This window comes from Pseudonaja textilis, chromosome 4, assembly GCF_049901715.1.
Source record: "Pseudonaja textilis isolate UNSWEBS1 chromosome 4, rPseTex1.2, whole genome shotgun sequence".
NCBI lineage: Eukaryota > Metazoa > Chordata > Lepidosauria > Squamata > Elapidae > Pseudonaja > Pseudonaja textilis.
The window spans coordinates 87,858,854-87,874,724 of record NC_141993.1 but is presented as its reverse complement, the minus strand read 5'-3'; the positions used below and the strand labels follow the sequence as shown (position 1 = coordinate 87,874,724).

At 39.1% G+C, this 15,871-nt stretch overlaps 1 protein-coding gene across 1 annotated transcript in view; it reads right to left on the bottom strand.

Annotated features, from left to right (window-relative positions):
* LOC113452020 (cytochrome P450 2J5-like) overlaps window positions 1–15,871 on the bottom strand; it is a 47,458-nt gene that overhangs the window by 17,314 nt on the left and 14,273 nt on the right. The window contains exons 3-4 of the mRNA XM_087933645.1: window positions 15,523–15,672; window positions 12,395–12,555 (exon numbers count right to left, since the gene is read on the bottom strand). Coding sequence (XP_087789771.1) covers window positions 12,395–12,555; window positions 15,523–15,672 — 311 coding nt within the window. The remainder of the gene's footprint in view (window positions 1–12,394; window positions 12,556–15,522; window positions 15,673–15,871) is intronic.

Below are 15,871 nucleotides of genomic sequence, written 5' to 3'. Positions count from 1 at the left end.
TTTATACTCGAGCCAGTTAGAATATGCGTCTACTGTTATTAGAAAAGTATGCCTTTTGTAAGTCCCGCAAAGTCGATATGAATATGCGACCAGGGACCTCTGGGTGTTTCCCATTCTGCTGGTGGAGCTTTTGGTGGGGCTGAGCGGGTTTCTTGGCATCTGTTACAGGAGGCGACCCAGGTTTCAATTTGTTTGTCCATACTTGGTCACCAGGAGTAACTCTGCGCCAGCGCTTTCCTTCATACGCACGATGCTCAGGTGTCCATTGTGTAGCAATTGTAGGACTTTTTTGTAGTCTTGCTGGTTTGACCACTGCGGTCTCCCCATACATACGCACCCTCTTTGTGAGAAAAGTTCTGTTTGTCTGTTCTTGAAGGGTTTAAAGGAGTTTGTTGATGACTTGTTTTCTGTGCCATCCCTCTCCACCCAGCCAAGAACTCATGCCAAACATGGGTCTTTTTGGTTTCAAAGGCGATGTCCTGAGCTGTTAGTGGTGGTGAAGGGATTGTCTCAATTTGTAGTATTGGTAGCATGGGAGCTGGGTCATCTTGCAGTTCGGGTAGTGGAGAGCGGCTTAGGCGTCTGCATGGGGAATAGTTTTTCCAGGGCGATGCCTCAGTTGATAGTCGAGGTGGCTAGGAACTCCGACCATCGTGTCATTCTGGGGGATAGAATGTGTGGAGTAGGTTTGTCACCTGCCAGGATGCCAAGTAATGGTTTATGATCTGTGATGATGGAAAATGATCTCCCATATACATATTCATGGAACCTTTTGATTGCAGATACAATTGCAAGGGCTTCCTTGTCTAGGTGGCTATAGTTTCTTTCTGTTTTTGACAAGGTTCTCAAAAATGCAATAGGTGCCTCAGTACCGCTTTGGTAGGACGTGGCTCAGGATGGCCCCCACCCCAAAGGTGAGGCATCCCAAGTCACAGTCAATGGGAGTGTTTCGATTATATTGTATGAGCACTGCATCTGAAGTGAGAAGGTCCTTTACTTGTTGGAAAGTATGTTCCTCCCGTCGTCCCCAAATCCAGGAGGCCCTTTTATCAAGGAGTCTATGAAGGGGTTCAGCAACGGTCGCCTTCTGGGGTAGGAAAATGTTATAAAAGTTAATGAGTCCCAGGAAGGCTTGAAGGTCTGTTTTGTTTTTGGGTCTTAGGGCATTTTTGATGGCTGCCAATTTCTTTTTCTGTAGGGTGAATTCTTTGTTTGTCAAGGAGGTAACCAAGAAATTCAACCCTTTCTGTGCATAACTGGCACTTTAACTTTTTAACCTTGAGGCCAGCATCTTTGAACCTTTGTAGGACTGTTCTGCGGCATGTTTCTCTAAATGACTCTTCGTTGGGGCAGCTATTAACACGTCATCAAAATAGGGCACGACCCTTTTATGCCTTTGCAATAGTCTCTCCATCAGGCTTTGAAAAATGCCTGGTGCTACGCTGACTCCAAACTGGAGCCTGTTACATTTGAACGTGCCTCGATGTGCAACTATAATTTGGGCTTCGCTGTTTCGGCATCGACAGTAGCAGCTGTTTGATAAGCTTGGGCCAGACTGCTTTTCTTTACGAATATTCTGCTACCCCAAGTGAATGTAGGAGATGTTGGACGATTGGTACGGATAGGCGTCTGCTGCAGTGCGTGGTTGAGGGTGGCCTTGTAGTCTCCACAGATTCTCAAAGACCCGTCAGGTTTTATGGAGGTGACAAATTGGTGTCTCCCATCGGTGTGATCAATAGTTCTAACATGCCTTGTGCAATTAATTTGTCCAGTTGCTCATCAATTTTGGGTTTGAGAGCAAAGGGAACTCGGCGTGGTTTTAGGCAGAATGGGCACAATGTCAGGGCAGAGATTAAATGAAATAGGGGACCCTTTGTACTTGTCTAAATTTTTGCTGAAAACTTCCTGGAAATCCTGGACGAGGGCCGCTTCCCAGTCATCGCCTTCAGTATGGTGGATGCCAGCCATTCCGATTCCTAATGGCGCAAACCACTGAAGGCCCAGTAGGCTTGGTCGGTCTCTATCAACAATGGTGAGTGGTAGTATTGCATGTCCCTTGAAAGAGACCTGGAAATGGCTGGTACCCACAACTGGAATCCCGTTGCCTTGGTAATCTTTTAAAATGAGTCTCTGACTGCTGAGATCTCGGCGGCAGATGTTGGGAATCAGTTGTTTAAGGGTTTTCCAGGAGACTACAACTAGACCCGGAGTCTACTTCCATGATGCGTGGTTGATTTTCAATGGTGACTTCTACATCTAGGATTTTTTTTGTATCTAGTGATGAAGCGTGTGGCTGATGGTGATGGTCTGATGTGCCTCTTCTCGTCTGGAGTACGCCAGTAAACCTTCGGGTCTGTTGTACTGGTTCCACTGGTTGCTTGGGCAGTCCCTCTGTGTGGTGGGGTTGCCATCGGTTCTTTTTGGGCTGTTCCTCTCCATCTGGGGATGGAGCCTCTTTTATTCCTGCATATGTCATAGCAATATGTCCTCGTTTTTCACCAAAATGACAGATGGCATCTAGGAATCTGCACTCGGATTGTGGGTGGTTCCCACCACATCCAGCACATTGGTAGTTTGATTTAGGACCTCGCTGGTCCCGTTGCTCATGTTCTGACTGGAGTCTGTGGACTTCTTCCTCCTCACTGTCTGAGGAGAATTCGACATCTTCGTGATAGGTAGCTGATGTGTATTTGTCTGAAGGCTTCCCAGTATCGTTGGTGGGTTGGCGGTTGGCCCCACTGGTTTGGCGCATTCGTGCTGCTGATTTACGAGTGGCTTCAGCGGCAGTGGCTTCTGCTATGGAATCTGCAAGGAAATGTCTCCTTTGGCCATGATCTTGCTTTGGACAGTTGGATCTCTCAGGCCAAGGACAATTTGGTCTCTCATGGCTTCTTCTAGATTGACGAAGCCACATAATCCACCCAGGTTTCTCCGGTCAGCCACAAAATCCCCGATGCTCTCACCTTCACGCTGATCCCTCTGGTAAAACTCGTGCCTGTGAATGAGAGTTGGTACTGCTGGGGCGTAATGGTTGCAAAAAAGGATGGGAGCAAGGGTATCCCAGTCCATTGTTTTGACTTCAGCTGGTTCCGCAAGTGCTTTAGCCATTTTAGAAACGGGGTCTGCAATGCGTCAGAAAGACTGCTCGTTTCTTGCTGGGCATGGCATCTTTAAGGTTGTTGGACTCCAGGAACATTTGAAATCTGTTCCATATATGAGTCCCAGTCCTCGCTGGCTGGATCGAATGGAGCGGGTGGAATAGCGCTGCTGGCCATGTCGCCGATGTTGCGCTCTGTCAGTCACATGCTCCTTCAGCTTCAGCGAGTGTTCAGTAGGCTTCATTGTCTCCGCATCCTATCCTCGTCTCCAGTGTTAGATCTGGGAGGATGGGTCCAAGGACGGAGACAAGACTCAGATAACAACAACAGCTCTTTATTAGTGACTTCAGATCTGAGCGAAATATCCCAGCCGCAGCAGCCCCTTATATAGGGCTGGCTGTGGCTAGGCAGCCAATGACGGTGATTTGAGTTTTCCGTGCTTGGCTGGACCAATCGTGGCAGCCTGTTTACTAGCCAATCGGATCAGTCTGAGGTGACCAATCACGATCTGCTATCAGCGGGCCAATCCGAGTTGCAGGCTTTCGAGCCTGCTAGTCCGGAACACATACTGTTAAAATGTCTATCCTAGTTTATATATTTCTAACCCAAATAACTGTTAGGTGACTTACATTTCTAACACCGGGTATGAATGGTTTAAGAATAAAAAGAAATCAAAATGGCAATTAGGTAAAGAGTAAGAAACTGCAAATACTTACATCTATATTCATATCTATCTATATTTATTTATATATTAAGTTGAAATTGTATAATGAAAGAAATGTGTATATAGAAAGATGATAAGGAAATGTAAAAGATGTCATGATGTTGATACAATGATGTATAAAGTTTTATTTTATGTTTTTAAAATTTGAAAACTAAATAAAATTTAATAATTGTTTTTAAAAAAGGAAAATGAAAATTACAATGAATTCTATATAGCTTTCTTATGGTTGCTTTTGTTTCTGAGTTTCTGGGGGTTCTCCTAGAATCACAACTCCTGCTCAAAAGCAGGTGGCAGCCATGACTGAGATAATCTTTAAGCAATTTCTCATGGTGCCTTTTCCTGGATCATGAGGCCCATGCAGTCACTCATGTCCTGTTTATCTCTTGGTTGGATTATTGCAACATGCTCTACATGGGGCTACCCTTGAAGTGTATTTCCAAGCGATAACTGGAGGAGAATGCAGCAGTGTAGACAGAGAAATTAAGACCATGTGAAATGGTGAGCACGGTGCTTAGGCATTTCAAATTGATAAGTTACTTTTAAAAAACTAATAATTCCTTGCCCATGTATAGAACTACAATAAATCCAAACCTTCTCCATCTGAAGAAGATAGTAATCAATAAAATCTTGTGGCTCATGCAGAGAGTGAGATTCCTTGTGTTTCTACGATTTCCTGCTTTGCAAACGCTAGGATAATATCCAGAGAAGCCATGACTTTCTTGTGAGGGCCTGGGAGGTACCTCATTAACTGTGGGAACAAATCATACACCTAACAGAAAAAGAAGAGGAAAAGTTATTTATTTCCCATCCAGGTAAAGCAGGGAAGAGTCAAATACATCATAAGTCATGAGTCCCTGTTTGTCCACAATAGTATCCAATGAGAAATTATTATGTGCTCTGCTTCAGGTTATAATGAAATGTTGACAAGCATATCACATGGCTACATTCTGGGCCTTGCATTATTTTCTCACTCTTTCTGAAATGACAAAAAATTATGGTGGCCATAAGGATAAGAAAACACCTCAGAGAACAGGACAAAATCTTGAAAGGAACACATGGAAAATCTTACATATGAGTAGGAAAAATCAAAGGATATAAAATACAATGGCTGATCTTCTTCCCCGGCTCTACGCTGGCACAGGAGGATGGGGCTGACTGCTGCGTGGGGGAGGCACTGGTTGCCGCTGTGGGCTCTTTCTTCTTCTGCTGGGTAGAGGAGGGGAGCTGTGATCTCACCTGCCTCTCCTCACTTCAGAAGGCTCTGTGGAAATTCCTCTCCACTTTGGGTGGCATAATGCACCATCATCTCTAATGGTAGCCCGGTCAAATTCCTTTCTCAGCTGCTCTATCAGTCTCCCCAGAGGATCCCATCAGGAGCTTTGGGGCTCTGGCTTGTTCCCAGTCCCACATCCATTCCACTCTTCTCAGCTTGCTCAGGGAAAAGGGTAGCTTAACTTCCTAAGTTATGGGAGTTTTGTTTCCCACAAGTACTCATCTGTTTTTCTTCCCTTCACTAGATCAGGTTTCTCCACTTTGGCTGTAATTATATTGTCAGCTTCTGTTTGCATTTGGGTTGCTTCCAGCAAGCTCTCCTCTGATAATCTCCCTTCTGCCATGTCAGACTGTCTTTCTCTCCATGAATTCCATCTACCTTTGAAAACATTTATGGAATGCAAGCTGCCCACTGCTCCCCCTCTCTTTCTGTTGGCAACGCTGTTGGCCACCAGACCTGAAATTCTAGACCTAGAAAACCTTGAATTACGCTGTCTTCGATCTGATCTAAGTATGGTATATAAAACCATACATTGCAATGACTTACCAGTCAATGAATACTTTCAGCTTCAACCATAACAACACAAGAGCACACAATAGATACAAACTCAAGGTTAACCGCACCAAACTTGATTGCAGGAAATACGACTTCAGCAACAGAGTGGTCAATGTCTGGAATACTCTACCTGACTCTGTGGTTTCTTCCGCAAACCCCAAAAACTTTAACCTTAGAGACAGCATCCATTTCATGTATTCATAACTATGTATATACTTATACCTATTATCTTGTAAGCAATTGACAAATCAAATAAATCAAATAAAAATAAATAAAACTCTAAAAAGACCATAGAGCTGTTTTATGAGTTGACACACTAGCTTTGTTTTTGCTCAGATTTCCTAAGGCCCATTTCATTTCACATTCTAGGATGTCTGGCTCGAGGTCAGTGACCACCCCACCATGATTATCAGAGACGTTAAGCTCATTCTTGTATGGTTCTTCTGTGTGATTTTGCCACCTTAATTTCTTCTGCCTCTGTTAGGTCCCTCCCATCTTGGTGGTTTTATTGTGCCCATCTTTGCATGAAACGTTCCTTCATATCTCCAATTTTCTTGAAGAGATCTCTGGTCCTCCCTACACTATTATTTTCTTCTATTTCTTTGCACTGTTCATTTAAGAAGGCATGCTTATCTCTTCTAGCTATTCTCTGAAATTCTGCATTCAATTGGGTGTATCTTTCTCCCTTGCCTTTCGCTTCCCTTCTTTCCTCAGCTATTTGCAAAGCTTCCTCAGACAGCCATTTTGCTTTCTTGCATTTTCTTTTCTTTGGGATGGTTTTAGTTGTTACCACTTGTGCAATGTTGTGAACCTCTGTCCATATTTCTTCAGGCACTGTATATTTATAGGATAAGAAAAAGCTTCAATAATCGATAGCCAGACTGGAATTTTCAAATAACATTGCCTTTTAGTCTTCTCCCAGTTTAACCACAGAGACTCCTGTTTATATTGTCTTCAAAGTACCCCTGTCTTTTAGTTCCTTTATACCATAAAAAAGCATGCCACCCCAACAACAGATCATATCCTTCTAATGTCAAAAATCTAGCATTTCTTAATGTTATCCATTCCTTAACCCACATCAGATTTGTAGCTTGATAATACAACTCCAATTAGGCAAACCAAATCCTCCTCCTCTTATTCTCACATCTTGCAAAAGTTTTAACTTTATTCTCGCTTTCTTTTCTTACCGTATATATTTCAACACAATTTTATTTAAATCTTCAAAATAATCTTTTCCAAGCCTAACTGGAATTGTTTGAAACAAATATAAAATTCTGGGTAATATATTCATCTTGATTGTTGATATTCTCCTTATTAATGACAGTTGTAAATTTTCCCATTTTGCCAAATCTAGCACTATCTGCTGCTTAAGTTTAATATAGTTATTCTCTTTTAGTGTACTACATCTTGCTGTCAAATGTATACCCAAATGCTTGATCTTATTCGTGACCTAGATTTTTAATACATCCGCCAGTTCTTCCTTTTGTCTTGAAAACATATTCCTTGTCAAAATCTTTGTTTTGTCTTTGTTTATTTTCAAACCAGCCACATTCCCATATACCTCTATCTTTTCTATCAATTTTAATGCTGTTTCTAGTGGGTCTTCTAAGATGAAAACCAGATCATCTGCAAAGGCTTGCAGTTTAAATTCTTCATTTTTAATTTCCATCCCTTTTGTGTCCTTTTCTTCTCTAATATTTCTGTTTAGCACTTCCAAAGTTAACACAAACAACAAAGGTGACAGTGGGCACCCATGTCTTGTTCCTTTTCTTATATCAATAGAGTCCGTTAATTCTCCCTCTATTATTACTTTTGCTGTTTGCTTATGATATATAGCTTCTATTACTTGGATGAATTTTTTACCAAAACCCATCTGTTCCAGCTGTAATAACATGAATTGCCAATTCACATTGTCAAATGCCTTCTGTGCATCTAAGAATACCAAAGCCATTTATTTTTCAGGGTGCGCCTCATAGTATTCCAAAGTGTCCAAGATTAATTTGTCTCTTTGGCAGAAATCCATTTTGGTCAGAGTGAATAAAATTATTTAGGTATTTTTTAAGTCTTTCTGCCAATATTGAAGCCAAAATTTTATAATCTGCATTTAGTAGGGAAATAGGTCTGTAATTGTTGATTTGTAATGGGTCAGCCTCCTCTTTGGGGGTAAGTATAAGCTTATCTCTTTTGGGATAAGTATAAGCTTCTGACCATGATTTAGGTATCTTCTTCTTTGACATATCTTCATTCATAACTTCTAGCAATGGAAGATTCAACGATTCTTGTAGTGTTTTATAAAATTCTGCCGGCAGTCCATCTGGGCCTGGTGCCTTTCCATTGTTTTGCTTCATAAGTGCTTCAGTTAACTCCCTCATCATTATATTACTTTCTAACATTATTTCAATCTCTTTAGGTATCTGGGGTAGGTTAGCATTCTGTAAGTACTGTTTAACTCTTTCATCATCAATATTCTCTTGTGTATATAGTTTCCCATAATAGTCTCATATAATTTCCTTCTTCTCTTTACTACCATAGCAAACTTGGCCTTAATCATCTATTAATTGCAATATTTTCCTTGATTCTTTCTCCTTTCTCAATTTATATGCTAACCATCTACCTGGTTTATTTGCATCTTCAAAGTAGTTCTGTTTCGTGCCTCTGATTTTCTGTGCTAATTCTTCTTTTTCCATTAATCCCATTTTATGTTGAATTATATCCATTTTTAACTTAATGTCCTTTTTCTGTGGCATTTTCTGTAACTCTTTTTCAAATTCTTTATACTCATCCTCTAATGTCTTAGAGGCTAGTCTTTTCGTGATATTTTTTTTCCTTGTATAGTCTGTTATCAAGCCTCTGGCATATGCCTTCGTTGTATCCCATACATTCTGCATTGATGTGTCTTCTTTTTTATTTTCTTTAAAGAAAAAAGCCAGTTCTTTCTCCATCCTCTGTATGAAGTCATTTTCTTTTAATATAGTATTGTTTAACATCCATCTAGATCTTCTTCTTTGTCCTTTCCATTTAATTGTCATTGGATTATGATCTGCCCAAATACTTGTTTCAATATTTATTTCTTGCACATTGGCTAACAATTCTGTTGACATCCATATCATATCTATTCTGGACCATGATAAATGTCTGTTTGAATAGAAAGTGTATTGTTTAGTCTTAGCATTTTTTTCTCTCCATGCATCTTTTAGGTTTATTTCATCTGTCATTTTAAAAAAGGATTTAGGGAGAGTCTTTCTGTTTTGCTTTGTTGTGTTCTGTGTTGCATAGTCCAATTTATTGTCTACAATTCCATTGAAATCTCCCATCATAATGATATTAGTATAGTCCAGTTCAGTTATTTTCATATGTAGTTTTCTATAAAATTCTTCTTGATTGTCATTTGGGGCACAGATTGCAATCAGGAATGTTTTCATGTTATTGTCCATTATTTCCACCCTTAATACTCTTCCATCATCATCTGTATCGATCAATTTCGCTGGGATAATATCTTTAATGTATAAAACCACTCCTCTTTTCTTGCATTGTGTCAAAGAAGTAAACATTTTCCCCAATCTTGGCTGTATCAACAGTTGTTCATATTGCTTTTTAATATGTACTTCTTGTAGGCAGATTATATCAAATTTTAATTTCTCTAATTTATGGAAAGTTTTCCTTCTTTTAGCAGCTGAATTAAGTCCGTTGATGTTAATTGTAATCAGCTTTTTCTCTTCCATGTTTATACTTTACAATTAGGTTTAGCAGCTCTTGTAGATCTTGGTTCACATTGTTCCTTAACTTCCACCTTTCTGCCTACTGCACCTTCTTCTTTTTCAGTCGCTATTTGGCAATCCTCTTGGAATTCAATTAGTGACATTTCTTTTTCTGTCTCCTCCTCTCTCCCTCCAAAGTATTCAGTATAAAACGATTCAGCTTTCTCAATTGAATCAATTCTATGTCTCTGTTCTTGCCATGTGAACATTAAACCTTCTGGAATCAGCCATCTATAATTCACCTCTTTTTTTAACTAGGATTTTAGCCAGGAATCAGTATTCTCTTCTCATTTCTCTCACTCTTCTAGGCACTTGTTTCAGGACCACAATCTCCTTATCTTTATATTTCAATGTTTTCTCTCTTGCCACCTGTAATATTTCTGTTTTAATGGCTTTCTTTGTAAATCTGATGTGAACTTCTCTTCGTAAGCTATTTCTCATTGCATATCTTGTGAAGACTCGAAAAACCTCATCTATTTCATCCGTCATCTTCTCTTTGTTTATTTCCAGAGCTTCAACCAAGATTTCTATCATTATCTCAGCTTTGTCCCTTTTCTTCCTGTTTTGAAATCTGAGATAAAATTCTGATCTATCCATCTCCCATCTCAGCATCCCACTTTTATCTTGTTCAACCACCGTTAATCTGTCATCAATATCTCCAATCTTCTTATCTCTTTGTTTATCTTCTTCAATTTTTTTGAATTTCTCATCATACTTCATCATCATTTGTTGAATATTCTCCACCTTTTCAAAAGTTTTTTCTGTTCTCCTTTCAATATTCTCTGTTCTTGCTTGTATGCTTTGAATTCCTTGCATTATTCATCTGCAATGTCACCTTTTCCTGTTCTTTTTCTTGCTGTAATATCGTCTGTATTGAGCTTTGTCCTCCCGATGGTGAAGAGGAAGAAGTAGGAATTGAAGAACCAGTTGCTGTTAATTCCCTGCTCATTTCAGATAATTCAAAATCTTTAGGTTCTTCCAAACCTTAATCCACTTGTGAAATAGCCAATTGTAAATCCAAGTAAAAATAGTGGAAAAAAAGAAGCAAGATAGGAAAAAAAGGTTTCTTCAGGTTCTTGTATACCTTAATCCAATCTCTTAGTTAAATAGCAGTAAAAGCTCAAAAAAGGAAGAAAAAAAAATCCATAAACAGAGAAAGGAAAAATTGTTAAATCTTATAAAAGGCAGAAAAATAAAAAGTAAAAAACTAAAAAGAAAAAGGAATTAGGGTAAAAAAAAAGTAAAAAGGGTTTCAGTTCAACACCTTAATCCAATTAGAAAGTTGCAGGTATGAAAAAGTATACGAAAAAAAAAGCCACAAAAAAAAATATGGAGGGTAGATAAAAAATGCAGGAGAGGGAGAGAGAGAAAAAGAAAAATCCTATTCCCTTTTTTAAAAAAAGAAGAAGGAGGAAAACATTAATGCTAAGGCTTTTCCTTTAAGATAGAATGCAAAAGTAAAAATTAGGCTCCAAAAGCAAAAAGAAAGACAAAAGCAGGTTCCAAAAGTCCAGAGATCCAAATAACTATTACAAATAATAAGTTGATAAGGAAGGGGTGTGAGGAATAGCCCAACTTAAAAAAGAGAAAAAGAACACACTGCACCTATTTACTTATTTAAGGCTTTTGTTAATTTTTATAGCTCTCTTCTCTAGAATATTATCTTCTTTTTTTCTGTATACTTCAACACCAGACTCCAGCTACTGATAGAAACCCAGAAGAGCACCTGCAATAACACTCTCCCATGCTCTTCCCTCTATCTTATCAGACAGGCTCAAAGTCTTTGAAAAGAAGTCTGAATTCTTTCTCAGCTTTGTCTGGTCGAAAGAGAAAAAAAGAGAAACAATATTTCTAAACCTCTAGTTGGCAGTGTTACAAAGTTTCCTCCGTTTTCACTTTCCCCCTCCTTTTCCAAACAAATTATTATAAAAAAAGTTAATTAAAAAGTAAAAACGGTTTAAAAAAAAACAAGGCTAAAAGGGGATCTCTAGCCTAAAATATTGTAAAGACAAAAAGGAGAAGAAACAAAAAGGAAAAATAAGATAGAAAAAAAGACCAGTCCAGTTCAAAGTAAACAAACCGTATAGAGTCCAGCAAAAAAAAAATTAAAAAAATTAACTTGACTTCCCATTTGAAATCGCCACTTAATTACTTTTGTCTGAGATTGTACAGATTCTTTCTTTTCCTTAGGGTGTCCCTTTAAATCTTAAAGTAAAGAAAAACTTCTCACCAAAGAAGCACACTTTCTCTTCCTATCCTCTTTCATTTCGGAGCTGTCCCAACTTCAGCAGCTTTAAAGGCTGCCTCTTTGCCACTGGCAAAAAGAGCTTCTCCTGGATCTACCAGGGACTTTACAGTATCCCTGGGATCGACAGGATGTGCTCTTTACATTCACCGTCTCTTCGGGACGGTTTAGGTCTGTTTGGACTATCCAGGACAAAGATATCAGCAGCAATCTCAGACCTCCAAGATCGCATGCCGTGTCATCGAGATGCCAGCTCTGCCCCCTAGCATGATTTCTATCAAATGCTGATTTGTTGGTGATGATGAGGACTAGAATCTGTGTGGGAATTTTGAGATACACTCCCAGGATTAATTAACCATTGTCAATATTTAGCATTATTAACCCTACACATTTGGAATATTGAAGTGATGGTGGAACTATGAATAATTCTTAGAAAATATTAAATAATAGTATTTAGAGACTATAAATACAAGGCAGAAAGAAATGTTATTATGTCTAAATGAATTAATGGGGAAAGGAGAAATGAATTATGAAAAGAAATTAGCCCTGTTGAAGTTGGGGAAGTTGGAAGATTAGAATTACATATACCTATAAGTATTATCACTGTTCTTGCTGTTTAAAAAAGACTTGAATGCAATGTTCATAAAATATATTGAACATTAAAAAAAACTTACTTAAAAAAATGGTGGAAACATAGTTTGTTTGGGGGGCTTTGTCTCCTCAGTAGAAAACACGACTCACCACATGAATAAAGTCACCAACGTATTTCAAAATAATTTTAAGAGCTTGAACCAGCTTCTGGAACTCTTCATCTTCTGCAGAAAACTGATGTCCGAAACTCAAAGCACATATGACATTAGAAACCGCATTTAGTACTGAAAATGAAGGGTCAAATGGATGCCCTGCAAAGGAAGATATTTTATAATGAATCCAGTCTCTTTTGTTAACCTGTTTGTGCTAGAATCAGTATCATACGGCTGGAGTTTTCTCAAGGCAGGAGTTTTATACCATGGATATTCAGTCTATTTTGAAAACTTCCAGTGATAGTGAACCCACAACCATGGAAGTGAGCTCGTCTGTGGATTAATTTCTCCTTACTTCTAGGTTGGTTCTCTCTTTGACAAGTTTCTACCCATTACTTTTTGTCTGCCGTCTCGTGCCCTAAAGAATAAGTCAAATGCCTCTTCTTTGTGACAACCCCTCAACTACTGGAAGACAGTTATCACCTCCGTGCTGATCCTTCTCTTCTATAGACTAGACATACCTCAGTCCCCCATGATATGATTTAACCTCCAGATGTGTTATCATCCTTGTTGACTTCTCTGTACACTTTCCAGGATTAGGCTCAGAGTATGAGCTCCGGGCTTGGCAATTTGGTTGCAAACATTTCATCACTATTTGAAGAGACATCGTCAGTGCGTTTCATTGCTTCAAATGTCTTGAAACATCAATGAAAGCGAAAACAACATTAAATACCACCTACATGACAATCAAGCCCACCTCACCTGCTTAAACTTAACCAAAACCCTAGCTGATCTCCTAAAAACATCAGATACATTTCCTTGTCTATGTCCATCTTGTTTACCTAAGCTAAACAAACTAAGTAACCTGCCTGACAGCGTTGAAACCATAGAATCATTCATGCACTCAGTAGAACACTTAGTAACACATTTTGAAACATCTATACAAACAAGCCTAATCTCTCTTGGAAAAAAAAATACAGCATAGATAAGCGAATACCTATCAGCTCAAAATTAAATGCCAACTCAACAACCACTACCACAACCACTACCTCAACTACAATCACAACTACAACCAAAAATAACCCACCAAACCACAGCCACAAATAATTACTATCCCTTCAAATAATACCACAAATGACATCTCCTTACTCATCAGAGACATTATGGAATGTGATCAGAAACGTCCAAATGCCTTCTTATTTGGTCTTAAAGACACCGGCGAATCTGATGATATCACCAAAGTTCACAATATCATAAGCAACTCCAATATAACAAACATCTCTCCTGAAGATGTCATTGAAATAACCAGATATGGCCCTGAGTTCAAATACAATGATGGCTTGGTGGCCCCAAGATTTTGTAGAGTTGTTTGCAAAAGAGAGTCTAGCAAATGGATATTCATTCATACAATAAATACCATTGCTAGTAAAATCAATAAAACTTGTTTAAAAAAAAATACCATTGCTAAAACCAATACCACCCAAAACAAACTTTGCTCATCACCAGACTTATCCATACTGCAAAGAATCCGCTCCCGTGAACTCCACACAGAATTCAAAAAATGTCTAGACAATGGAGAGAAGGATCTGTACATTGATTACTGTGCTGATTGTATCAAAAGTAAGTCACACAACCCATAACTCTGCATTCAACCCTACCTCATCCAATTCATTATCACTCAAAACTAGGCAAGCCCCTAACTCATCTTCCCTTCATTCTTCACAAAGTGTCCTTTCTCTTGTTAAATTGTAATCCACATAGGCCCACCAATCCCAGAGTCAAACTAGTCAGTTGTCTTGTATCTTCAAAGGGAGAGTTCACAGAGCAACAAACAAAAAGGAAGTTAAGTATTCACCCTTTGTCTACTTAGCTTCTACTTAAAATCCGAGAGCTTTAAAAAGTCTCACTGGTTCACTCACTGTCTCAGCTATCTGGTATAAACAGCTTGCTGGTATAGACGTTATTTATTTTAACAGCCAATCCTTATCTTCTTCTTTCAAGGTTATGTATTATTTTATTTTCTCCCTTGAACTCTCCCACTTCTGCCAGCAAGTGTCACTGTTGCTCTGCTACTCTCCCTATGTCAGCCTCAAGATCTCTTCGGGTACCCTAACTGCTATCTATCTCATTTATTTCTCCCATATCTTCTCTACTGCTAGGCTTAATTCTTTCCGCTGTCATTAGCAATGGGGGGAGGGGTAATTGTGAGGGGGAAGAGAGCTGGAGGTGTTTTGCATTCCTTTACTGTGGGCAGCAAAAGGAGGGGGTGTATGATTTCTTCTTTTCAACTTTCCATTTCCTTGCTAGCCTCTAACCCTTTTTGCGCAGCTGCGAAGTCTTATCAAAATATGTCAAGGTCAACGGACAGAGGCCTCATCACCACCTGAAGATGCCCACATGATCATATTCAGAACTTTTAATTGGAAGAGACTTCTGGATTTCGCGGGGTGGGAACAATTCCATTTCTTTGTATGTGTGATCTGCGCCAAATTCTCAGTTTCGGAATTCCATCTGTAGCTTCCTTTTCATTTTCCAGTAAAAGAATAACTTTGCTCTGATCCATGGAGTCTGGGTATTTCTTTCTTGGATTTTGAAAGGAGCACACACTGACACCCTTTTGTTTTATATTGTATTATTCAGTCCGGGATTTCCAACAAAAGAGAAAGAAATAACTATATCTATTATACAGGCCAAATTTTATAATCCCTCAAAGCTTTCCAAATTAGCCAATATTATATTTGAGGTCCAGTCCAACTTCCTGGTTTTAAGGTTCTTTCACTCTCTTAAAAAAGTTTATTTTCTTTCCAGTTTTAAAAATGGCTCTCTGGCTTTCTCACTGCTTTTCTTGGGAGGTGGAAGAAGAACAAATCCACCTCCGCATTTTTGGTCTCACTCTCTACCAGTCTAGTTTCAAGGGGGCTCCTTCCTTAATAGCAATTAGAAGTTAGAAATATCTCACCTAGATCATTCACACTGTTCCTCGGTCTTTCACGCTTTTTGCATCAGTCAACCGTCCCGGCTTTAATCAGGCACACAATAGCCATTTCTTTCTCCCCTGCTTAAAATACTCAAAAAGGAAAACAAATTGGCAGATGGAGATTGGAATCATTACCCCAAATGACATACCTTTTGTTTGTCTAAAGATCTCCACCAACACCTGAGCTGCATCTTCTATTTGATGCTCAATGCTTTTCTTCCCCAGGCCGAGTTTCCGCAGAGAAGTGACCCCAATGCGTCGCTGCTGTTTCCAGGTGAGGCCATTGGAGAAAATAATGCCTGAGGGCATAAGCAGATAATGATAAATGATTCCTGATTACCTTTGTGTTAAAAAAAACAGGTCCCGTTCTTGCCAAACATCTCTCTGAATTTCAGGTTGGAATACCAAAATCTTGTGACATGTTGCCATTTTTGTAAAATTCTGGACATGTTATTTTTTCATTACAACATGTTTATTTATTTTGGGATCCACATGGAC